This window comes from Dama dama, chromosome 24, assembly GCF_033118175.1.
Source record: "Dama dama isolate Ldn47 chromosome 24, ASM3311817v1, whole genome shotgun sequence".
Classification (NCBI taxonomy): Eukaryota; Metazoa; Chordata; class Mammalia; order Artiodactyla; family Cervidae; genus Dama; species Dama dama.
The window spans coordinates 23,285,834-23,309,251 of NC_083704.1; the positions used below are offsets into that span (position 1 = coordinate 23,285,834).

Genomic DNA, 23,418 nt, shown 5'->3' on the forward strand with positions numbered 1-23,418 from the left:
GGCACTTCCTTGACTGGACATCTGGACCATGGACAGGGATCTGAGTGACGATGACAGTAAGTACAGCCGGTCAGGGCAAAGGGTGCTGCTTCCAGGGGACGCCGAGTTGAAATCTCTCTGCTGCCCTCAGCACTGTCTTGGTTCTGCGTCTGTGTTGCTAGAGCATCCCTTCCTTCCTCCCTTCCTTCTTCTTGCCTGAAAAGCCCACTTGCACCCTGTGGGCTGTTCTTCCATTAGGTACCCCTGGGCAGTTGAAAAGGATGGCAGAAACCAAGGTGAGACCTTTCTTCCCTAACTCTGTAACGCTATCTGAATCTTAAGATTCTTTATCCTTCCTTTTTCTGATTGACAGTCCGTCCCCACCCCCATTCTCCAGAGCCAAATGCGAGCCTGAATATCAGGGTTCCCATTTCAGTCACAGTGGCAGCAGTTCTTAGATGAAGTTAATTTTAAAGAAATGTCAGTGAAAGGTTTTTATGTGTGATCTCCCTCTAGCAAGCAGGTGGCTTGTTCATTGCCGCTCATCAAACATAGCCCAGGTAACCCCATCTTGTCATTAGTCATGGTGTTAGTCACTCAGTCATGTCTGACTCTCTGAGAACCCATGGATCAGAGCCCTCCAGGCTGCTTGGTCCATGGGATTCTCCAGGCAGGAACACTGGAGTGGGTAGCCATTCCTTTCTCCAGGGGATCCTCCTGACCCAGGGATTGAACCTGGGTCCTCCAGCATTGCAGGCAGATTCTTTATCATCTAAACCACCAGGGAAGTCCATCTTGTCCTCCCTGGGACAGAAATACAATGGAATCTGGTAACTATTTAAAGAAATGAAAAAGGAAGTGGTATTTTCAGAAGAGATGTGATGTGTTTTAAGACAAAAATGTTTGATCCTAAATTTGGGACAGGCAACAAAGTAGAGTACTGGATTTAAAGTTGGGAGGCTAGGACTCAAGTGCTAGCCCTGCTGTCAGCTGGCTGTGTGATCTTGGGCAAGTCACTTAACCTCTCTGAGCCTCAGTTTCCCAAGTGCAGAAGGAGATTGGTCAGGAGTTGTTAATTTGAGGACCATGAAGTCAAGGGCAAAATATTATGTATATGTGCTCTGTGTGTGTTGGGTGGGGGTAGGGTATCCTCAGGTCTCATTTGAATCCCAGAGATGCCTGTGACATTAGTGCATTTTCAGAGTTACTGAACGTGGTGACTCTGAAGGTCCTCTGCAAGCCCATCACTTTTTATGGCCTTTAATGTTGGTTTCTCAGAGCTTCAAGCCTCAGAACTCCAGTGGGATATAAAATGAATGCATGCTCATCTTAGAGAGCTCAGTTTATGTTTTCTTGGAGTCCTTTTTCATACTGAAGTGAGAGAATGTACATAGATAATTTAGCATGTATTTGAGGAGGACCTACTCTGACCTCTGATATGTTGGAATTGTGTATCCATAGTATTATTGAAATAACTTTCTGCTAATAGTTGATTGAAATCTTTCATCTTGGAAACACTGCTCATTAGCTTTCCATTTATATTTGGATTTTGTTGTAGTAGATATGGGCTATGTCAGAGTTGAATTCAAATCCAAGTGCTGCCTAATTGCTGGGTGACTTTACCTAAGTAACTAAACCTCTCTGAGCATTATTTCCCCCAAGGAAAAAAATAGAGATGGTGTCATCTTGTATAATTTATAAAAGATTAATTTTAATGTAAAGTGCCCAGAGTAGGCATGGAGTAAATGATCAGAAAATGATCAGATTATGTCCCCTAGAACATTAAACTGCTCTTAATGGAAAATACTGTTATTGTGCTCTTTCTCTTTTGGCATCAGGCTTTTTGGTAAGCAAGGTAAGAGGAAGGTGAACTCTTTTTAGTTCCCTTAAAATTCTAAAACCCCTTATTCTGCTGTAGGGTCACTCTATATGCTGGTTTCCAACACAATTGTACTTCAAGCCAGCACTTTGGGTCTCCTGACAGGTGTGAGATGGTTCAGAAATTTTTTAGAAACTAAGTTGATGAAATCTGAAACTAGGTAAAATTTTTTCCTCATTTCAGAAAGGAAGGCTGCTGTGGGACTTCTATAATTTAAATGTCCTTTCTTAGGTGAAAGATGGTATCCACTTTAGCCAATTGAGTTACCCTTCCTGGTCACTAAAGTTTTGTCTCCTTAGTTTTTGTGTCTATAATGTGGAGCAACTTCAGAGAAAATACATTCCTCCAGTGATATACTTTGGTACCAAAGGAGGCATGGATAGGGACATTCTGGGATGTGGCATCCACATGGAAGTCACTTTTAGCATCACCTCCATCAAATTTCAGTGCTTTGAGAATGATTAATCAGGAGCAGGAGACATGGACTCCTTTGATCCTCTGACATCAAAGGAATGACATTTTAAAAACAGAAACTTGAGGGGTTATCCATGAATTGTGCCTGTCTCCACAAGAAAAATTCTTTTCTATACACAAGAAAAACAGCTGGTGCCTGGTGAATAGAAACACGACCTGGGTAGCCCTTTGTGAAGCTCTCTGGGCAACCACTTGACCTGTGTGCCTGGAGCAGTGGGATGTCCCCCCGAGTGGAAAGGCCATAGGGCTTGGAGTCAGGCTCTGAGTTCTAAGTAGTGTTTCTGTCTCTGCTGTGAGCTCACTGTCTCAATCATATCTCTGAACCCCATCTTGTCCTTCTAAAAAATGGGGTCTTTCTACAAAAGTGGTTTTCATGAGGTGCAAGAGAGACCATGGCATACCCCCAAACTAGGCCCAGCATTGTTAGGGGACTGTGATCCAGCTAGACGACCGCCTTGGAACACAGCCCAACATCGCGGGAATGGTGACGTGGCTGGTGGCCCCCATCAGACCTCCCCATACTGGGCGCCACACAATGTCCCATGATGTCCGCATTCTTGTGCCTGATGCGATCTGCCCAGGAAATGACGCTCAGACCGTGCTTCAGCCTGGAGGTTTTTATTCTTGTCTACAACATAATGGGGAGGTTAATTTAGCTCTGACACATTGCCAGAGGTCAGAGTGACTCCCAGTAGATGGATGGAGCTCTGAGTTTCCCACCTCTTATTCTTCCCCTCTTCCTGCCTCTTTGTTTGGTTTCTAGCAGGACAGAGCGGCCATGTGGCATTTCCTTGTCTCCTCTGTCTGGGAGAGTATTGATGCCCCATCAGAGTCAAGACTTCCGGATGGGTGGTGACCCTCCCAGGGAATGGGGCTGTGATAACCTTGCCTTTCTTTTCATCTTTGACATTTTCACTCTGGCCCCCTGGCTTAAAGGAGCACAAAGAAAGAAGACCCGCCCTCCTCAGGTCCAAGGCATTGACTAAACCTTTTTTACATGCCAGGCTTGGGGCTGAGAGCTGTATACACATTGTCTCTTTAGATGGGCCCTAAGATCACCTGCTCTCTTTCACAGCTGGGGAGGTTGAGTGTTGGGAGGATGGGTGTCTGACAGTGTCATGTATTACCTGGCTCAGATGCTGGCGTATTAGAGCCCAGATTCCTAGCCACTGTGCCTAGGGATTCTGAGTCTAGTCACTTTGGGCTGCAGTCCAACCCTGCCCCTCATCTTTAATTCTTTTGACTGGATTCATAGATACTGCAATGAGTGAGCATGGACCCCAAGCCAGAAAGTTTCAAATTCCAGCTGCCACCTTCCTGATCCCCTTCAAACCCAGGCACACAAGTGTGTGGCAGGTCAGGGTGGGCATAATATGGCTCACAAATCAAAGCTTACCTACTGCCAGTTTTGTAAAGTTTAATTGGGACCAAACCACACTTATTCAATAGTCTATTGTCTATAGCTACTTTCAGGGCACAATGGCTGAGGCAGACTGTACAGCCCATAGTCTGAAATACTTTCCACCTGGTTATTTGTAGGACACAGCGACAGGTGTTCAAAGCTTTGGGATGATGTTTTTCTAGTAGTCATGTATGAATGTGAGAGTTGGACCATAAAGAAAGCTGAGCATCAAAGAATTGATGCTTTTGAAATGAGGTGTTGGAGGACTCTTGAGAGTCCCTTGGACTGCAAGGAGATAAAAGCAGTCAATCCTAAAGGAAATCAGTCCTGAATATTCATTGGAAGGACTGATGCTGAAGTTAAAGCTCCAATACTTTGGCCATCTGATGCGAAGAACTGACTCATTGGAAAAGATCCTGATGCTGGGGAAGACTGAAGGCAGGAGGAGAAGGGGATGACAGAGAATGAGATGGTTGGATGGCATCACTGACTCGATGGACATGAGTTTGAGCAAGCTCCAGGAGTTGGTGATGGACAGGGAAGCCTGGTGTGCTGCAGTCCATGGGGTTGCAAAGAGTTGGACATGTGTGAGTGGCTGAACTGAACTGAACTGATTGGTAGAAAATGTTTGCTGATCCCTGGGTGCCTGGTGGCTAGGGTCGCTGAGAATGCTAATAAACTCATTAGAAGCAAAATAATATTGAGAACCAAGGTTCAACAAATAATTCCAGGTGAATTCTCATCCTGGGATTTCAGGACACAGCAACAGGTGTTCAAACGTTTGGGATGATGTCACTTTACATCATACCCACATCTGTCCCAGGGCTTTCCCCAGGGTCTCAGCAGAATCATTCACTTACAGATACAGATTTTCTGGCTAAGAAAGGTACTCTACATCTACAAATGTCCTTCTATTTCTGCTTCCTTTGAAAGTTTCCTCCCAGGAGGCAGAACTTTAATAGATCCATAATTATTTCTTACTGTCAGAGGACAAGTACACCCCTAACGAGGGAGGTGGTTGAGCCAGGATTTTTTATTTGTTTTAATTACATCCCCTCTTTCCCTCACTGTTCTTGACCTGAATTCCAAAATTTCAGGCTTCCTCACTACCTGCCATCTGTCTCTACTTCCAGATAACCTAGGCTGTTCTACGTCTGAACAAGATCTTCTTATTCCTCTTGCCTTTGTTTTTATTAATCTCTAAAGGACAGAACATATTCTTTTTATTTTTGTAGTGATTAAGAGCAACAGGCTTTAAAGAACTGCAAAAGAAAAAAGAGAGAAGGATCCAGGAGATGAGGTGGATCCACTGAAAGCTTGAATCGAGTGGGCTTCAGTGACAATGCAGAGAATCCCTTTCCACTAACTGCTTATCAGCTCACCCTTTAAAGTCAACTTCCTGTGGTCAATTGACCACTAGAAAGACAGAGCTGAGGGATCCTTGTCCCCCAGCATGGGGGCTTTGGGGGACGGATTTGATGGATGGCCCAGTGGGCTAGAACTGGAGCAAGGAGCCTCTGTCCTTCTCTAACTCTAGCAATGTGCATCCTCAGGATACTGGAATAACTTCTCTGAGCCTCACACTGCTGAGGTCAAGTGGAGATAGAAGTCCTGCCTTCTGCACCTGCAGGAGGGGTGGTGAGGGAGGCACCGTGTGTGGGAGGCGCTTCATGAGTTGTCCTGAGTTTCCAGTTCGCAGACCCAGCGTCTGGCTGGTAGACAGCTGCCTTCTCACCAGTTGCTCACATAGCAGAGAACAGTCTTCTTAGGACTTTGATCCCACCACAGAACTCCATCCTTAAGACCTTATGTCAACCTTATCACCTCCAAAAGGCCCCAGCTCCGTTGAGGGTGTGGGTTTCAACATATGAATTTCGGGAGGATGCAGACATGCAGTCCATTAAAGGGTTAGTGATCTGGCAGGCAGTTGCTCTGGACTACAGGGCCCAACATAGCTCTGCTCATATTCCTGGTGGCTTGGCAGGGTGCTTGGAGAAGGCGGGATACCACTGGGCCCCTGTCCACGTAGTCTGTGGGTGTTTCCACTTGGCCTCTCCAGTGGAGTGGTCTGATTTCTTACCTGGCAGCTCAGGCATCAAGAGGGATGGCTTCAGGAGGCCAGAAGTAGGAGCTGCAGTTCTGTTCTCAGCTCCCTGCGTTCCCTTGGTGAAGCAGTCACAAGCCTGCCCAGGCTCCAGGAGCGAACAGGGACCTGTCTTGTGATGAGAGGAGCATCATAGAAGTGTGCCCGCCTGTTATTCAGTGCCTGTCCCCCGGGGCCGTGGAAGAGGCTACTGCTTATGAAGCACCTGTCCTGATGACTGGCTCAGAGAAGGAGCCAACAAGCAGGAGCTGCCCTTCCTCATGTTCCTCTCCTCGTTGCTATTACTGCCGCTGCTCTCATCACCCCACCCCATCGCTGCCTGCCCTGCAGAGGTGTGTGTGTCCCAAGGGGACCAGAAGGGGCCAGAGTGAGGCTGAATTAAACCCCAAGGCTCTTCACCATGTACTGGCCCTCACTTGTTCCTCCCCAAGGCTCAGCACTGCCTGCTCTCCCTCAGGTGTGGTAGACCTCAGCTTTGAAGCCGAGAGTCCTCTGGCGCCCCCGGCAGAACTCCTGGAGACGCTGCCCAGCTGTGACTGGGTCCTTCAAGGGGACAGTAAGTGTGTGGTCTGTAGGGTCTGTGGTCTGTGGGTGTGTATGTGGAATAGGCTGGCTTGGGAGAACTCCCCTGTCCCCTGGGGACCCTGGGAAGCCCCTTGTCACTGTTGGGAGGGAACTGGAGGACAAGGGCATAGGCCCTGTGTCCATGGATGTTCCATGACCATGACCATCTCCATCTAAGACCAGGATGATGCTGGTCTTGGAACCCTCCTTCTTCATCTGTTCTTTCTCACATTCGGCTCATTTTTCCTTCTTTCATCCCACAAATGCCTGTGCCTTGAAGCCAGACTGTTGAACCCTGACTCCTCCCCTCTTCTCCAGCACACCAGATATTTTTCCCACCTTCAGAGACTGCAGGGAGATCCCAGGAACAAAGATGCTGGTCCTCATTTCTGGAACACAGGTGAGATCTGGTGACCCCTGGGGAGCCATCACACAGGGTCATGCGTGACGATCCCTCAGTCACCTTTGTCCCCCGAGAGCCCTTCTCAGAAATCTCAGGGGCCACAGATTTCAACCTAGACTGTGCCTCAGAGTTCAGTCCCGCTCGATTAGATGCTCCAGGGATGGAACTTGGGAATGTGTACTTGTCCAAGCTGTCCAAGCTGTCTGGCTACCATGCCAGGCTTGAAAACTCTAGTCTAGATCAGGGGTTGCAAATGACAGCCCCTGGGTCAGATCCAGTCCACCGCCTATTGGTATACAGTCACGCATTTTTTTTTTTTCCCCTAGTGTCTATGGCTGCCTTTACACTGTGACAGAGGAGCTGAGTGGTGACACAGAGGCCATATGACCCACAAAGCCTAAAACCTTTGTGCTCTAGGCCTTTAGCAAAAGCCCGCCGCCATTGCTCTGCTCCCTGGAGCGGGCCCTCCTTGTGTGGAGGACTCGGGGCGGAGCTCCGGCTGTCCAGCCAGGTGTGTGTGGACACAAGCAGCCACGCCTGTTCTAAGTCTAGAGTGGCTATGTCCTGCCTTCGAGGGTGTCCTCCTGGTTCCTGGCCCCACTGCTGCCTGGACCACTTCCCTTCTCCGTTGGCTACCGCCCTGTGTGCCCACAGACCCACTTCCTTCGTGGATTCATCTGGGCTGCCCCAGTCTCCACATTCTCCATCTGCTCTGCACCATCTGTGGGCGCACAGACCTCTCTGTGCCCTGGGCCGGGGGTGCTGGGGACACAGCGTGTATGAATGCAGGGCTTGCATTTGGAGTTGGGCAGCCATGGAGAAGAATATGAAGATGAGAGGGGAAGAAGGAGGAAGGAGCCCCTGCTTATGGCGGTGGTAGGGCAGGAGGGCTTTTGCTGAGGAGGGACAGGTCAGCTGGGCCTCAGGAGAGTCTTCCAGAGAGGAGGCCGAGGAAGGGTCACCTGTCATCTGCCTTCCAACCCCGTGCTGCGGGCTCACAGGAGGTCTCCCTGGACACCACTGTCAGAAGGTTCTCGACTGGGGTCTCCTCCTGAGCACTGCTTACAGCTCCCGAGAGCAGGAGCCTTGTCTGCCTAACTCTGCCTCTGTCTAGCTGTGTGACATCTTCTCTGGACCTCAGTTTTCCATATCTATAAAATGACATCATTCATCTTTTTTTTTTTTTTGGTTTTTATTTTATTCAAGTTCTAAGATTCTATCAGCCCTTCTCTCCAGCTCCACACTCCAGCTAAAGTACATTTCTGTCCTCTAGACAGTGCCATTTTCCCACCAGCAATCCGTTCACACAGTTCCTGATGCTGGAGACACCCTGCCCAGGTGGACGCCCGAGGGCTGTACCCCTGCTGGGGACCATGGCGCCCCCCCAACTCCCTGCCCCCTGCAGCGTCCAGTCCTCAGTTAATATCTGCACAGGGAGGGGGCTGGCTGGCCTGGTGAGCCCGCAGGGTGTCCCCAGGCCCATGGCCCCCCTGCTCGGCCCCCAGCAGAGTCCCTGTGGTGACAGAAGAGGTGGCGCGGGAAGCCCTCCTCAGCTTCGTGGACTCCAAGTGCTGTTACGGCAGGGCAGCCGCCGGCGACCTCGTCATCCTGGAGCTGAAGCAGCAGAACCTATGTCGGGTGAGGGGCGGCCGGCGGGGGCCTGGAGAGGCCGGGGGAAAGGAATCTTGGGGGGCCGTGTGTGTGTGACTGGTGGTGACGCTGGTTCTGCCACTTCCCGGGTTTGCAGTGAGTGACAATACAAGGAATCATGAGTATCAGTCACCATGAAGCAGCTTGAATGCCCTGGGCATTACGGAAAGCACATTCCATATATGTCTTATCAAATCCTCCTAGCTGCCTTGCACTGTAGATAACCATCATCACCAGTTAAGAGGAGGAACTGGATGTTTACAGAAGTGGAGTTACTTAACCCCAAACACGAAACTAGAAGTGACCAAGCTGGGATTCAAACTGGATTTGCTGGCTTCAAAGTCTTGTTTTTTAAGACACAACTCATCTGTTTGCCAGAGGGATAACAGGACCACCTCCTGCCCTGATCCCAGCGCCCTCTGCCTCCCCCAAGTTTCGTCTGTGCCAAGGCTCATTTACTCACCATCCCCGGGCCTGAGGCTCCAGGGGGGCCTGTGTCTGGTCCCAAGACCGCAGACGCACCTCTGTCGCCCTCTGCCCCGACAGGTCGGGTGTCAGTCCTCACGTCCTGTGTCACTGGAGCAGCTTCCCCAGAGGGCACACAGCCACATGGAAATCGGCCTCGCAGGGATCTGGGGTAAAGGTCTCTGTGTGGCTGTGTGACCTCAGGCAAGTCAGCGGCCTCTCTGAGCATCCCTTTCCTCCCATGGGGAAGGAGGAGCTGGGCGGTGTCCAGGATCCCTTCCGTTTTGTGATCCTGTGGATGAGGCTCAAGAAGGAAAGAAGGTCGGGACATCAGGCAGATAAATTCCTCCAAGGGGATGCTCAGAGTGGCTGATCTCGGCAGCCTCCATTTGTCAAAAGGCGGTTTTTGCTCCAAAACTTAACTGGTAGGCCATTTCTATGTGTAAGGACATGCGGAGCTGAAGCTGCCCAGTTGTGCGCCGGTCAGGGGACATTTCCCCGGACTGAGTGAGCCCTGCAGGAGCGTCCCGGGCCATCCATGAGAGGTCACTACTGCCCGCCTGTTCTGAGCAGCCCTTGGGTGCTGTGCATAGCGTGATGAGCCCAGGGGCGGGAAGCCTCCTTTTCTGCATAAGGCTCTGTCTTCCTAAGGGCATAAGTGTGAACACGTTGTTTTTCCTTTGCAGTATCGATTGGAGACCTTCAGTGAATCCAGGATAAGTGAATGGACTTTTCAGCCCTTTACCAGTAAGTGAGTTGTCTGATATCGGTGTAACTGGGAGCAGATACGGACGGGGCTGGTGGTGAATGTCAGGACTTGTCTTAGCTACTAACCCTGAGGAAGATGCTTTGCCGCCCCAAGCCTGATTTCCCATAAAACGATAGCATAGCCTTTCTTCCTGGAGCCTCCCCAGAGCTGAGCTTAGCAAATGCTTCCTTGTTCAAGAAGTGGTTTGCAGGAGATCCTGAAAAAGTCCAGTGTTCGTCTTCGGCCACAGGCTGGTGCTGCTACCTGGGGCCAGGTGGCAAAGGGAGCAAGTGTGCTCGGGCGTCTGCCGGCCTCCCAGGCCGCCCCCAGCACCTCCCCGAGGCTTAGACCCCCCTTGTTCACTGTGCCACCCCGCCCGCTGCTGGAGCACCCAGAGGCTTAAGGCTGTCTGTCTGGGAAGCTCGGTGCTCTGCCTGCTGTCCATGCTGGCCACTGTGGCCTGTCCTTCCAGGCTCAGCTCACGGGTCCCCTCTTCTAGGAAGCCTTTGAAGATTTCCTCTCCTGCTGCCTCCTGCCCAGCAGAGGGAGTTCGTCTTCTGAGTTTTCAGAACCCTTCACTCACTCAGCTCTTGTCCAAAGCACTCACAGTGCCACATTCCATTGTATTGTGGTTGTTGCTGAGTCTGTCTCCTTGAACGGAGGAGGATGAGAAAGAAGGAGATGGTGGGAGTGGTGAGGGTAGCAATTCTAGTCCTTGTTTATTGATCCCTCAGCATGTACTAGCCCTGGGCTAATAAGCATTGGTGTGCCTTCTGCCACTCAGTTTTACTACCATCTGCCATGGTAGGTGGCACCATTATCCCCAGTTTAGAGAGCAGAGAACTGCAGGCCAGAGAGGTAGAGGGGCTGGTGTGGGCTTCCGCAGCCAGGAAGTTCAAAGAGGCAGGAGTCAGCCAGGTCTGTTCCACTTCAGAGCTTGGGCTCTTAACCACAGACCCTAAGGGGACCTGTATCTACCAGTCCCTTGGCCCCAGCGTTGAGCCTAACATCTGGTACCAGGTGCAGGTCTGGTCTGTTTGATGAATAAATGAAAGCTGGTACTCCCAGCTGTCTGCTGGGCTTAAAATGACCCCTTTCTCTGTCAGATCACTCCGTAGATGGGCCACAAAGAGGAACCTCCCCCAGGCTCTGGGACATCAAGGTCCAGGTTCCCCCAATGTTTCAGGAAGACACGAGGAGGTTCCAAGTCCCTCACTCATCATTGGTCAAGGTAATTTGTTTATTGGAGACGTCACTCCTCTCTGAGCTACTTTTTCTGTCAGCATGGTTTCTTCAAAATTTATCCTTTTAAAAAGGAAACTCGAAGTTCAGGCTGGTGGTTCATTCCTTGCCCATCAAATGCACAGAATTCTAAGGAAACCCAGTCTATGGGATGTAGACTCATACAAAATTCCACGCAGAGTAGGGAGCATTCACATAGCAACAGGATGGTATGAAATTGTCACCAGCTTTAAATAGTGAGTATTCATATTCTTAGGCCATCTGAGTGTTTTTATCCTTTTTATTTTTATTTTTTTCCCATCAGTAAATAGCTGAATGAAACAAATATAAAATAAAATTAAAGCATCATGGGATTTTTTTTTTTTTAATGGAAGTCATTAGGGCAGCAGAATTCGACATCCGTGCTGTTTCACAGAAATGTAATCAGGACAGGCAGTGAGGGTAGCCTAGTGTGTTGTAAAAACACAGCCAAGATGTTTTATGTTATGTTCTCACCTAATTACCTACCTTGTTTTCACTTTAGAACTTGATTCAAGCATGTCATTTTACCCTCTGAGTTTTCACAGCGTCATCAGACGAAAACGACTTTGAGAGATCAAGAAAGTGTTTCATTCTGTTCTCCAGGGCGGGAAAAGCTATTTTGATTCAGTTATTGAATTCCAGTAGCTAGCTCACTGCCTTTTGCAAAAATACCCTGTTTTTTGTTTTTTTTTTTAATGGCTTCTGTTCCCAAAGACTCCTTTAGCCACCTGTTAGGCAAAGGATACTGGCTTTTGTGGTTTAGCCTGGGAGTATGAGTAAAGACATGGGAGTCAGAGACCAGGTCTCCCCGTCTTAGCATCCAGGATAGACTCTCTGGAGCTCCAAGGAGATGGTAATGTGACCTCCTTGGCTTGGCGTTCAAGGCTCTTTGGAATCCTAGTCATGAGTGAATGGCCGTCTTCCCACTGTGGCCTGAACTGCTGTACATTTATTTGGGATACTGACATCCTGGGGGTGCGGGTGGTGCAATCAGGAACTGCTGGTTCCTGGGAAACTGGATCAAGGCGAGAATTTACTCTCAGGAATGCCACAAATGCCATGGGCGTGGACGCTACAAGTGCAGTGGCTGCCACGGGGCTGGCACGGTGAGTCACACGCGGCTGTTGGTGAGTAGGTGATGTGTGGGAGCAGGGCCCTGTGGGGGTGGAGTGCTGGGCTGGGGCCTGGGGCTCCCTGCACTAACAGTGAGATCTCACTCAAGTCGTCCTCCCTTTCCGGGCCTCCATTTTCCTGCCTGTAAAATGGGGACGTTGGATTGGGTGGTCTCTACTGACTTTATTTCACTTTGATGCTTCATGACTTTTATTCCCCTCTTTTTCCCTCCTCCACCTACAAACATCTGAGTACCTGCTCAGTGCGGCTGCAGGAGGACAGAGACCTGGGGTGCTCCTTGCAGGGCCCCTCTGTCTGTGGGACAGAGTGACAGGTGCCCAGCACTTAGGGGGCAGGCGCAGGTGCCGACAAGTGGCACTCAGGGCCTTGGAGGGACAAGACTCGGGCCTTCGGTTAGTTTTCCGGGGCAGCTGTAATCAAGGACCGCAGGCTGGGTGGCTTAAAGCAACAGATTTATTCTCTCAGAGTTCTGGAGGCCGGGAGTCCAAAATCAAGGTGTTGGCAGGGTTAGTTCTGGGAGGCCCTGAGGGAGGTGCCATCTTATCCTTCCTCTAGACTTCTGGCGGCAGCTGGCAAGCCTCGGCTTGTAGCTGCCTCACCCCACCTCTGCCTCTATCGTGCCCTGGCTTCCCCGTGTGTGGGTCTCTGCCTTCCCACAGGGACATGGGTCATTGGATGCAGGGCCCAGCCTTCTGCAGTGTGGCCTCACCGTTACTAATTACATCTGCAAAGATGATTGCCAAATAAGGCCACATGCTGAGGTTCTGCTCAATGTGAATCTGGGGGTGAGGGGATAATGTTTACTGTTCAGCCCATCGTGGGCCCTTCAGCACCGTCCAGGCCCTTGTGGCCTCAGTGTTCTTTGCAGAGTCCTGCAGGCCACCGGCTGTCCCAGCGGGAAGTCCATGCCCCACCTCCCCATTTGTGCCCCAACCTTTTGGATACACGCTGACCACTTGCCGCTCTAAGCTGAGCATTCTTCTTTTACCTGCCCGCCTCCCTTCCGCCCGCCTTCCACCTACTGCACGCTCATCGCTCTACCAGCTCTGTGCCCCTGCGGGGTCCAGCTGTGGCTGCACCAGCTCATTCTCCTGGGGCCTCACTCCTGCCCTCGCCTCCTCCCCAGGGCCCCCTCCCCGCGGCCTTTGCTCTTCCCTCCCCTCTCCCCTCCTCCCGCATTGTCCCTCAGGCTTTCCCTGGAATGGCTCCAGAGCCCGCCCGGAGCCTACTATGGGGTGTAACCTGGCCCATCTCTGGGGGCTTTTCTAAGACTGAACTGTTACCCCCAACACCAGAGGGGCCAGCCTGCCTATCTCCCTGCCTCTTTTGGCCATGGCTGCTTGGTCTGGGATGGTCCCTAGGGGTCGTGGGGGTCAGAGGAGAGCAGCAGAGGCGAATGTCTCAGAAAAAACAGGGATGTGAGGATGCAGGGTCTCTTACAGACAAGGGGCGGAGGCCCAGGGAGAGGGAGTGGGGAAGTGCCTTGGGGAAGGTCACAGTCTGGACTGGAGCCGGGTCTCAGGATGCCCTCTGCCTGCTCCTGGGAGGCGGGTGGGGGCTGAGGCTGCATGTGTCCGCAGGTTCGGTGCTCCTCCTGCAGTGGCGCCAAGCGCAAAGCCAAGTCCGCCCGGCGGTGTCAGATGTGCTCGGGGTCTGGCAGGCGGAGGTAAGATGGGGCTCCCCAGCCAGAGCTGAGGAGCTGAGTGTGCTCTCACGGGTGTTCTTGCTGTCACCGCCTGCCCTCGGGAAGGCAGGTGGGTGCGCGATCCGTCTTGCCACCCTCTGTCCCCTGAGCTCTGGGCATTGTAGGTGCCTGGCACCTTTAGAATGTTTCTCCAGACCAGACGGAGCCCGTCGGGCAATCTGTGGGTGGGTCGGGGGGAGGCATGAGGCACTTCTGGGAGAAAGTAGGTAAAGAGAGGAGACCTCTTCCTGCTCATGTGGAGGGGAAGTGAATATAGAAAAGCACCCAAGGTGATACTCTTAACTCTGAGGATCCAGGCCTGGGCACACCCTGTTCATAACCCACTGCAGGGACTAAATGGAGGAGGAATCAAGGAAGGTCCGCTGACTGGCTAAATCAACAAAGTGCCTGTTTGCAGGACTCTGCAGTCAATGGGCTGTTGCCCATTTTGGAAATGATAGCCTTTCATGTATTTGTAAATTTTTAAAAGGGAACAAGAAACCCCGAGGAGTGAAACTCTTCAACGGGTACATTGGTTAATGACACTTTGGGCTCACCAAGGCCCAGGCCATCCTTCTAACAAGCCAGATGGTAAGCTTTGGAGGATCTGCCACCTGTGACTGGTAAAGGAGGTCTTAGATTCAGAAAGAAACTCAGGTTTCTTTCACTTCAAAAGTAAAACAACTCCAATTTAAACTGGCTTTAGCAAAATAGTAAACTTGTAGGCCCGTGCAGTGGAAAAGTCTAGGAATAGATTTCCAGAATGATTTCAGGTACAGCTGGATCCAGGTGCTAAAGCGATATCACCAGGAATCTGTGTCCGTCCCGCACTCTGCTTTCCTTTGTTTTGGCCTCATCCTCAGGCAGGTTATCTTCTGTGGTGGCAGAGGGGGCCACCAGCAGCTCCAAGCTCGGCCACTTCAGTAGGAAAGCATGACCCTTTCCTGATAGTCCCAGCAAAAGTTCTGGGGTAGATCTCAACACACCCACCTGGTTCATGTGTCAGTCTTTGTATCAGCCCTGTGGCAAGAGAGATGGAATGAACTGGTTGGCCAGGCTGAGGTCCCAGGCTGGTCACAGGAGGGATGGGGCATGCCCTGGAACTGTGTAGGCTCTGGGGAGTGGGGGAGAAGGGTGGTCTCCAGTAGGAGGTTGGAGCACTGCTATGAGAAGCAGGAGGTCTAGATGGTGGGCACATGGAAGCAGACCTTGCCCACCAGAGCCCACCTCTCAGAGGAAGGATGTTGGGGGAGGGCCCTGGAGCCACTGGGATGCCACGACTGTCTGTTACCATCGGGGCCCCTCTCAGATGCAGCACGTGCTCGGGGAGGGGGAACAAGACCTGTGCCACCTGTAAGGGCGAGAAGAAGCTGCTGCACTTCATCCAGCTGGTCATCGCGTGGTACGTGCGCCTGTCCATGCCGTGGCCTGGTGGGGTGGTGGCTGGGGTGGGGCATGGCCTACAGCTGTGTCTGCAGAGGAGGTCCGCTTGGTTGGGGCTTTCACAGCGCAGGCGCCTGCTGGGGGAGCGGAATCCCAGGTCCTGCGTTCCCACGTCAGGAAAGCTCGCACACATTCAGGGTTTTCCCCATCAGGCACCTTGCTAGATCAGCACCTGACTGGTTTCCCACCTTACAGGTGAGGCTGCTGAGGCCCAGAGAGGCTAAAGTGTGTTCCCGAGGTCCCACGGGTGACCTGGAAAGCCTTCCCACCCTGGGCTGCCTGAGCCAAGGCCATGTTCTTCACCCGACCCCCCTCTGTCTCTCATCCTCCTCACTTCTAGGAAGAACAGCCTGTTTGAGTTTGTCTCTGAGCCCCAGCTGGACTGCCCTGGGGAGCTGCTTGCTAAAGCCAGAGGAGAGACCCTCTTTAAGGACGAAAACACAACGGTGAGGAGGCCTTTGCAACTGCCCCAAAGGGAGCTGGGTCCCTCCTCCCCCTGTGAGCCCGGGTCTCCCGGTTCTGCAGGCATTGCCTTCATCCAGAAAGAAACTGGGCGGGAGCAGAGCTTCCCAGGAAGATCGCAAGCTGCTGGGACCCTTCAGGGCTGCTTCTGTTTGAGTTTTACATCATCACCTTCCATCCTTCCCCTGTTCCTTATCTCCCCCTCTTTTCCTCCTTCCCCTGCACAAATCTTGAGACCTTCCTTATATACCAGGAACTATGCTAGACCTGGGGATACTGGAAAACACAATCTCTGCCCTTGGATCTCACAGTTGTTGAGGGAGAAGATGATAATGGCATTTTCTTCACAGTGTTGAATGGTAGAAAGACAGGAAGGGGCAGAGGTGTTGGGGTGGGGAGTGGTTTTGGGGGTAAATGCACGGTGTGACAACAGGAGTCAAGGTGTCCAGCAGAGGAAGCAGCAGGACAGAGGCCGTAAGGAGCAGCAGAGAGCAGGGGGGCTGGGGGGCAGTGACCTGACCAGAGCAAGGGGCTGAGACCCAGCAGGTGCCAGCAGCCAGATTAGGGAGCGTCTATACACTGGGGGTTGGCAAACTCTGGCCCTCACCCTGTTTTTTATAAATAGAGATTTATTGGAGCACAGCTCATTTGTTTGTGTACTGTCTGGGGCTGCTTTTAGACTTCAAGGGCAGAGTTGAGCAGTTGAGACAGAGACCCTATGGCCTTCAAAGCCTGAGTGGTTACTCTGACACTTTACAGAAAAGATTTGCTGCCCCCTGCTGTCCACCTGGGAAGGGAATGTGGCTTTTATAGGACATCTGTGGAGAGGTTTATTGGGAGGGTCAGTGTTTCCTTATTTCTCTTTTCTTCTCTTCCTTCCTTTCTCTTTTTACATATGTGGCTGTTTCAGATTGGCTGGTAAATATATCTAGTTTGACATCCATCACCATACAGTTAAAAATTTTTTTTCCTTGTGATGAGAACTTTTTTTTTTTTTTTTTTATTAGTTGGAGGCTAATTACTTCACAACATTTCAGTGGGTTTTGTCATACATTGATATGAATCAGCCATGGATTTACACGTATTCCCCATCCCGATCCCCGCTCCCACCTCCCTCTCCACCCGATTCCTCTGGGTCTTCCCAGTGCACCAGGCCGGAGCACTTGTCTCATGCATCCCACCTGGGCTGGTGATCTGTTTCACCATAGATAGTATACATGCTGTTCTTTTGAAATATCCCACCCTCACATTCCCCCACAGAGTCCAAAAGTCTGTTCTGTACTTCTGTGTCTCTTTTTCTGTTTTGCATATAGAGTTATCGTTACCATCTTTCTAAATTCCATATATATGTGTTAGTATACTGTAATGTTCTTTATCTTTCTGGCTTACTTCACTCTGTATAAGGGGCTCCAGCTTCATCCATCTCATTAGGACTGGTTCAAATGAATTCTTTTTAATGGCTGAGTAATATTCCATGGTGTATATGTACCACAGCTTCCTTATCCATTCGTTTGCTGAAGGGCGTCTAGGTTGCTTCCATGTCCTGGCTATTATAAACAGTGCTGCGATGAACATTGGGGTGCACGTGTCTCTTTCAGATCTGGTTTCCTCAGTGTGTGTGCCCAGGAGTGGGATTGCTGGGTCATAGTGATGAGAACTTTTATGAACTACTCTCAGCAGCTTTCAAATATACAATCCAGTATTATCATCTGTAGTCAGGGCTCTGTAATTTACATCCCCAAGACTTATTTATAGCTGGAAGTTTGTACTAATTTACCCCCTTCACCCACTCGCCCCCCCCCACCCCCCCCCCCCCATCTCTGGTAACCATCATTATGCTCTCCACGTCTAGAAGTTTGGTTTTTTGTTTTTGTTTTAATTCCACATATAAGTGAGATCATAGGATATTTATCTTTCTCTAACCTAGCTCACCTAACATAATGCTCTTTTCCGTCTATGTTGATAAAAATGGCAGGGGCTCCTTCTTTATGGCTGCGCTATAGTTCTTAGCCTGCTTTCTTTGCCCCGATCACCCTGTTTCCTAAAGGCTCACTTCAGGCATCAGCGCTCTAGGAAGCCCTGCAGCCACCCTCAATCTGAATTAGGCAGCAGCAAAGGTCTGCTGGGTGGGGGAGTACTCTGTCAACAACCCTCCTCTTTGGTTGGGTGGAGGGTCCCTGGAGGTTTAAAAACCCCCACCCTCCCCCCTCTCGCCCCTGGCCCGGGCCCTCCTGTCTCTGGGCTCACGCTCCCATCAGCCCCTAAGGTGCTGAGGCTCCGGGTCAGGCGGTCTGCGTCTACCCCAGGTGTACCCCATCGTGGACTTCCCCCTGCGGGAGATCTCTCTGGCCTCCAGGCGCGGCATCTCAGAACACAGCGCAGCCCTGGCCTCCCGGGCCCGCGTCCTGCAGCAGGTGAGCTGAGGGGGTCCCGGCTGGTGGGAGGTGAGGGGCCGGCTGGGCTGGGGCTCCAGGGCACTGCCCTGTGGACAAAAAGGAGGGAGTGGGGCCCTTCGCTCTGCAAGGGAGGCTCCTTGCCCAGAGTGGCTGGGCAGAAGGATGGGTCGGGGGTGGGGTGGGGGGGGAGGGAAGGAGCCCCCGTGGGAGGAGCACGGAGATACTGGGGACTGACCTGGGGCCAGAGTGGCCGGAGGGCAGAGAGCAGGCCGGGCCAGACAGAAGGCCACAGGGAGAGGTTTGGGTTAATTTATCCAGAGAGCGACAGGAAGCTTGCAGGGTTTCACAAAGGAATGTGACTCAGTGTGATTTTGATTCTCACCCCCTGGTATTCAGAGAGGGGACGGGAAAGCTTGAGATCTAGGGTGGAAGGCAGGGTTGGAACCCAGCGTGCGGCCCGACAGGCGGCCAGGGCCCGGGCAGTTGTGCGGCTGTCTCCTCCCGGGCACTAGGTGGCGGTGCTGCCCGTCGCGCTGCCAGAAGCAGCGTGGTGTGTGGGAAGGGACGCGGGGCGGGGGTAAAAGAAATGGGGCGGGAAGACGAGGGCTCGAGCCGTGAAGCCCCGCGCCTGAACTTGGTGAGAAGTCTCTCCGGGGTCCCAGTCTTACACTTTGGGTGCAGATCCTGGTTCTCTCGTATCCCAAAGTGGGCCCACGCCAGCTGCGAACTCCTTACAGTTGTTTCTTACCTTGAGAAAGAGATGCTACCGTCACATCAGAGGGTTTTGAAGGGATGAGATCATTTGCTTTAACCGCCCGGAACAGGTACTTAAAATGTCAGTATTCCTTCCTTTCCTTTAAAAAAAAATTTTTTTTTTTTTTTTTAATTTGGTTGTGTCAGATCTTAGTTGCATCATGCGGGATCTTTTGTTGTGGCCTGTGGAGAAGGAAATGGCAACCCACTCCAGTATTCTTGCCTGGAGAATTCCATGGACAGGGGAGCCTGGTGGGCTATGGTCCACGGGATCGCAAAGAGTTGGATACGACTGAGCACACAGCACACACGTGGACTACCTCGTTGTGGCGATGGGCTTAGTTGCTATGCCTCATGTGGGATCTTAGTTCCTCAAACAGGGCTCATCAAACAGGCACCCCGCCCCCCCCCCCCTCCCCTGCATTGCAAGGTGGATTCTTAACCACAGGACCACCAGGAAAGTGTCCTTCTATTCCCTTTGCAATGGGAATTCCTTCTCTCTGCACATCTACCCTATCTGCAGGAGAGAAAAGGATGCATTTAACTTAATAGTGACCCTCTTGGAGCTGGAATGAACCTCAGCATGATATGGGGGCACGGCAAACTCAAAGGCCTGCAGAGTGGGTGGTACTGTGAGTGGGAGGACCCCTTATCCAGAAGGCTGGGCATCCCTTCAACTCTGTGGGGCAGAGATTTCAGACCTTCTGAAGTCCACATTTTTATATGAAACCTTCCAGTTTTTCAATATTGAGAACAAAATTCTTAAAAATGCTAAGAACACTGTATGGGCTGCCAGACTGATATACCCCTGGTCTACTTCAAACCATGACTTTTCCAATAAATCAGAGGCGGCCCAGAGAGTGGAAGTAATTTAGGCAAGGACACACAGCTTCTTAGTGAAGAGACTTGGAGTAGAACTCAAAATTTTCAACTCTAAGGAATATGTTATTATCCACCTCATTCAAGGCACACAAGTGACTCTCTGAAAACCAGGGAAGGTTTGCAGGGCTATCCGCTGAGGGATTCAGGGTGCTTTTCACACGGCAACCACTGCAGGGGCAGTTCGCTTCCCAGGTCAGGCTCTGCTTCCTGGTTCTGGCATGTGGTCACGGCTCTTGGACCCTCTCTTCTGTCCAGGGGCCTCCATGTCGTCATCTGTAAATGGGTGTGGCTGGACCTTGCATTAGGTTGGGCTCTGCAGAAGCAGCTCTTGAGACAAGGATCTGTGTGCTCGTCACTTGTTAAGCAAGGGCTCCCAGGGAAAATGGGTGAAGGGGTTGGGGAGCCAGAGCAGGATGGTCAGGTAAGGGGGCGATACAGGTGGTGGTCCTCTGAGTGTCTGCCCTACCTCAGTGGCTCTTCACCTGGAGGTGATGCCTGGCCTGCAGCCCCATCCAGAGAGGACCCCAGATTGGTACCTAAGGACCCTTGCTCCTGCAGCCCTGGTATATTCTGGGGGCACTACAGTGAAGACCCCCACATATTGAGGTGTCTGTTCTGGGACTGGGCAAGAGCATCAAGGCATGATTTTAGCAGTTTGTGGATACAGATGGTTCTCCTGGGATGTTTTTACTGCTGAGGCTGGCAATTGGAGTCCTTTTGAATCCTTCATTTGGCGAAGGGGCACTGGCTACCCAAGATCACACAGTATGTGGTGGCAGGCCTCCGTCTACACCCCGCATCTCCTGGGCTTTCTATGATGGCATAGCCCCATCTCAGGTGACATAGGCCATCTTTGTGGTGGTCCTGGAGCAGAAAGGGTGAACTAGGGCCAGACATGCATTTTTTTTTTTAAAAAAGAGATGTAATGGAGGAACACTTCTATGAATCTTTGCCCCAGATTGTCGTTTGGGTCGGCATCTATAGACCAAGATTCATGCTGATATTTTGCTCAGGGTTAAGACGTTAGCAAATAGAATCCAGTTAGGAGACAGCTGTCACACGTGGGGCCCTAATGTCTCCTTTCGTAATATCTCCATGGTTGTTTTAATGTAAAAATGTTTACAATAACTTTACCCTCCAATTTTCTCCACCTCACCCTCTCCCTGCACCCATCTAAAAATTAATGTCCTGTTAGATGCCCTGTTTTGGGCTGGAGACATTCCCTACATCCTGAAACTCCCCTGGAGATGCCTGTGCCCTCACTTGATGAAACTTAGAATCAGGTGATGATTAAAGATGAGAAGTCAGTTTGGGGCAGAGCTTTGGGTGAGTGAAGGAGCCTAGTAGGAGATACATCTAGAAGGTAGGTCTGGGCCAAAATGACAACTCCAGAGCATGAACTTCCTCCTGCAGGTATTAGGGAGCTACTGAGGGTTCCTGAGGAGGTGAGTGACTTGAACAGAACACTGAGGTTTTCTTTTTGGCCAATTGTTTCCTCAGCGCCAGACCCTGGAGCTGATCCCCCTCACAGAAGTTCGTTACTGGTACGAAGGAAAGACTGACGTCTACTACATCTATGGCACCGACCAGCAAGTGTACGTGGTAGATTACCCCGAGAGGTACTGCTGTGGCTGCACCATCCTCTGACCCCACACAGCTGCCCCCAGAGCCCGCCACTCACATGTCCTGAGGAAGATGGCCGAGGTCTCTGAGTTCACTCACTATTGGCTCCTCTGGACAATCACAAACCCCTGCGTATCTTTCCAGAGTATTCAGCTCCTCTATCTAGCCACAAGTCCCTCCGGAGCCCCTTTGGCAGAATCCATCATTGTTTTTAACCCTCAAGAATTCATCTACACACATTCGTTTAGGAGAAGTAACTTAAACCAGGGGCTTTGCCTCTGGCATCTGAACTGAAGTGCTGATCGAGTGTGGGGTTGGTTTTGCTCTCTGCTGGGTCAGTCTCAATTCTGCTGTGTCTCTGCTAGCATGGGTCTTTTGTGGAGCTGAGTGATCTTGAATTTTTGAAAGATACACAGAAATTTGCTGCCATTTAATGCCACTTAGGCAAAAGCATACAAAATTTTACTCCTCATTCTGTGGGTCAGAAATTCAGATGCAGCTATTGCGTGATGACCTATCTCTGTTCCATGATGTCTGGGTCCTCACCTGGAAGATTCAAAGGCTGGGGTGGCTCAAGGGCAAGGGTGCTGACATCATCTGAAGGCTGGCTAACCCAGATATCCAGTGGTTGATGGCGACTGTCAGCTGAACACCTACACGTGGCTTCCCCAAGCAGTGTGAGCTTCCTCACAACGTGGCGGCTCTCAGGGTAAGCACCCCTCAGGTGCACCCCAATTAAAGACAGAGATCCGCTCCAAGTCTGGAGAACAAGTCTGCTTGTTGGGTAGGCTAAGGGTCTGTAGACTCATTTTTACCCTGGTGCCTGTGCATGGGTAAATTTTAGAGAGTTTTAGAGGATACATGCAGGTTGCTATATCACATGCTGAGTTTACAACCTGCCCACTGAGAATAAGGTGGATTGGATGTCTTGTGTGCCCTGTCCTGTGCAGGGATGCTGGGAGGGGGAGGGCACACCCTGCACACCGAATGCCCAGTTGGTTGCCTTCGGAGTGCTGGTTCAGGGGCTGGGTGGGCCACTGTGTACCTGGCTATGAGTAATCAGATGCCCCTGTCAATCTTCCAATGCCTGCCCCCACCTGGAAGAGGATTGCTCCCCCCAGGCTTGAGGTGGAGGCGGGAGCCTGGGGCCATTCCCCCAGGGCATTGTACAAATGGAGGGATGGTTTTTGGTTGTTGCTCTCATTGGTGGACGGAGTCCAGGAAAGCTGGGTGTCCAGCAGTGCTCAGGGATGTTCACATAGTGGAGCGTCATTCCACATGTTGCAAGGCTGGCAGATACCCCGCCGACAATCACAGAGAACTTCAACAAGGTCTCATCAATCATTAATGCAACGCTGATTTTTATTTAGTGTTCACCTCTGTTCTTTGATTTTTATGGTATGTCTTGTTTGAAATGGCCTCTGATCCTCTCCCTTAAGTCCACACTTGTAACTGTTGCCTTCAGTGGAGTTCCTCGGGCCACATGCTTGAGCATCACAGATCAAAATACATGTACTAAACCACTGTTTTCTTCTCATTTCTCCTTTATATTTCAGTTTGGGCATTAAATTGCTTTAAAAATGAGATGTAAGTGGGTTGTGTATAAATGTCATTGTAGGGTGAAAAGGGAACCTTGAGTATGTTAGAGTTGAGGCCATGTGGCTCATATGTGCTATTGGCATGTGAACCAGACCCAATGAGAAAATCTAGCTGGAATAAAGTGGGTCATGGGGATACTGTTCTAAATGAGCGCCTGTGAGCCAGCAGCCACAGGGATCCTTGCTTCCGGTGGTTCTGGCAAAATCCCATATGGTCACTGGGTCCTCTGGCTGTTTGATAACTGGTGTGTATTTTTCCCTGCAGTGTAATCTGTTTTCATGACCTTAGCTGCGGCCAGGATCTGACTTAATTTGCTCTTTCTGCCTGTTACCCTGGGGCTGAGTTGGCTGTCACTGTTCACCCAGACCAGTTAAAGTCACTGGAGGGTAGAGTGCGGGATTTGAGGGCAGCCCTAGCCCCTGCACTGGCCACTGCACACCGTGGCTCTGGTCCCGATTCACTTCAGCTGTAGAAGCGCAGCAGACGCAGGTGGCTGGCTTTCTCTCTGTGG

General features: G+C 51.2%; 1 protein-coding gene across 4 annotated transcripts; it reads left to right on the plus strand.

The window, feature by feature from the left end:
• SSUH2 (ssu-2 homolog) lies at nucleotides 1–22,864 on the plus strand. 4 transcript variants are annotated; one of them, XM_061129153.1, is made up of 12 exons: nucleotides 1–56; nucleotides 6,296–6,394; nucleotides 6,721–6,802; nucleotides 8,311–8,443; nucleotides 9,607–9,667; nucleotides 10,775–10,899; nucleotides 11,975–12,037; nucleotides 13,646–13,731; nucleotides 15,059–15,151; nucleotides 15,533–15,638; nucleotides 17,961–18,068; nucleotides 21,186–22,864. In XM_061129153.1, the coding sequence occupies exons 1-12, from the start codon at nucleotides 29–31 to the stop codon at nucleotides 21,330–21,332; spliced, it is 1,131 nt and encodes a 376-aa protein (XP_060985136.1). In that variant the 5' UTR covers nucleotides 1–28; the 3' UTR covers nucleotides 21,333–22,864. The 4 variants fall into 4 exon arrangements, with proteins under 4 accessions (XP_060985136.1, XP_060985137.1, XP_060985138.1 ...); XM_061129154.1 differs by having other exon boundaries at nucleotides 8,314–8,443; XM_061129155.1 differs by having other exon boundaries at nucleotides 6,748–6,802.
• Nucleotides 22,865–23,418: the final 554 nt, after the last annotated feature.

Bases quoted from the DNA above. Each gene is read 5' to 3' on its own strand.
- SSUH2 (XM_061129153.1), top strand. From the start codon at position 29: ATGGACAGGGATCTGAGTGACGATGACA. The intron at 6,803-8,310 runs GTGAGATCTGGT...CTCGGCCCCCAG, and splicing joins TCCTCATTTCTGGAACACAG to CAGAGTCCCTGTGGTGACAG. The intron at 12,038-13,645 runs GTGAGTCACACG...ATGTGTCCGCAG, and splicing joins GCTGCCACGGGGCTGGCACG to GTTCGGTGCTCCTCCTGCAG.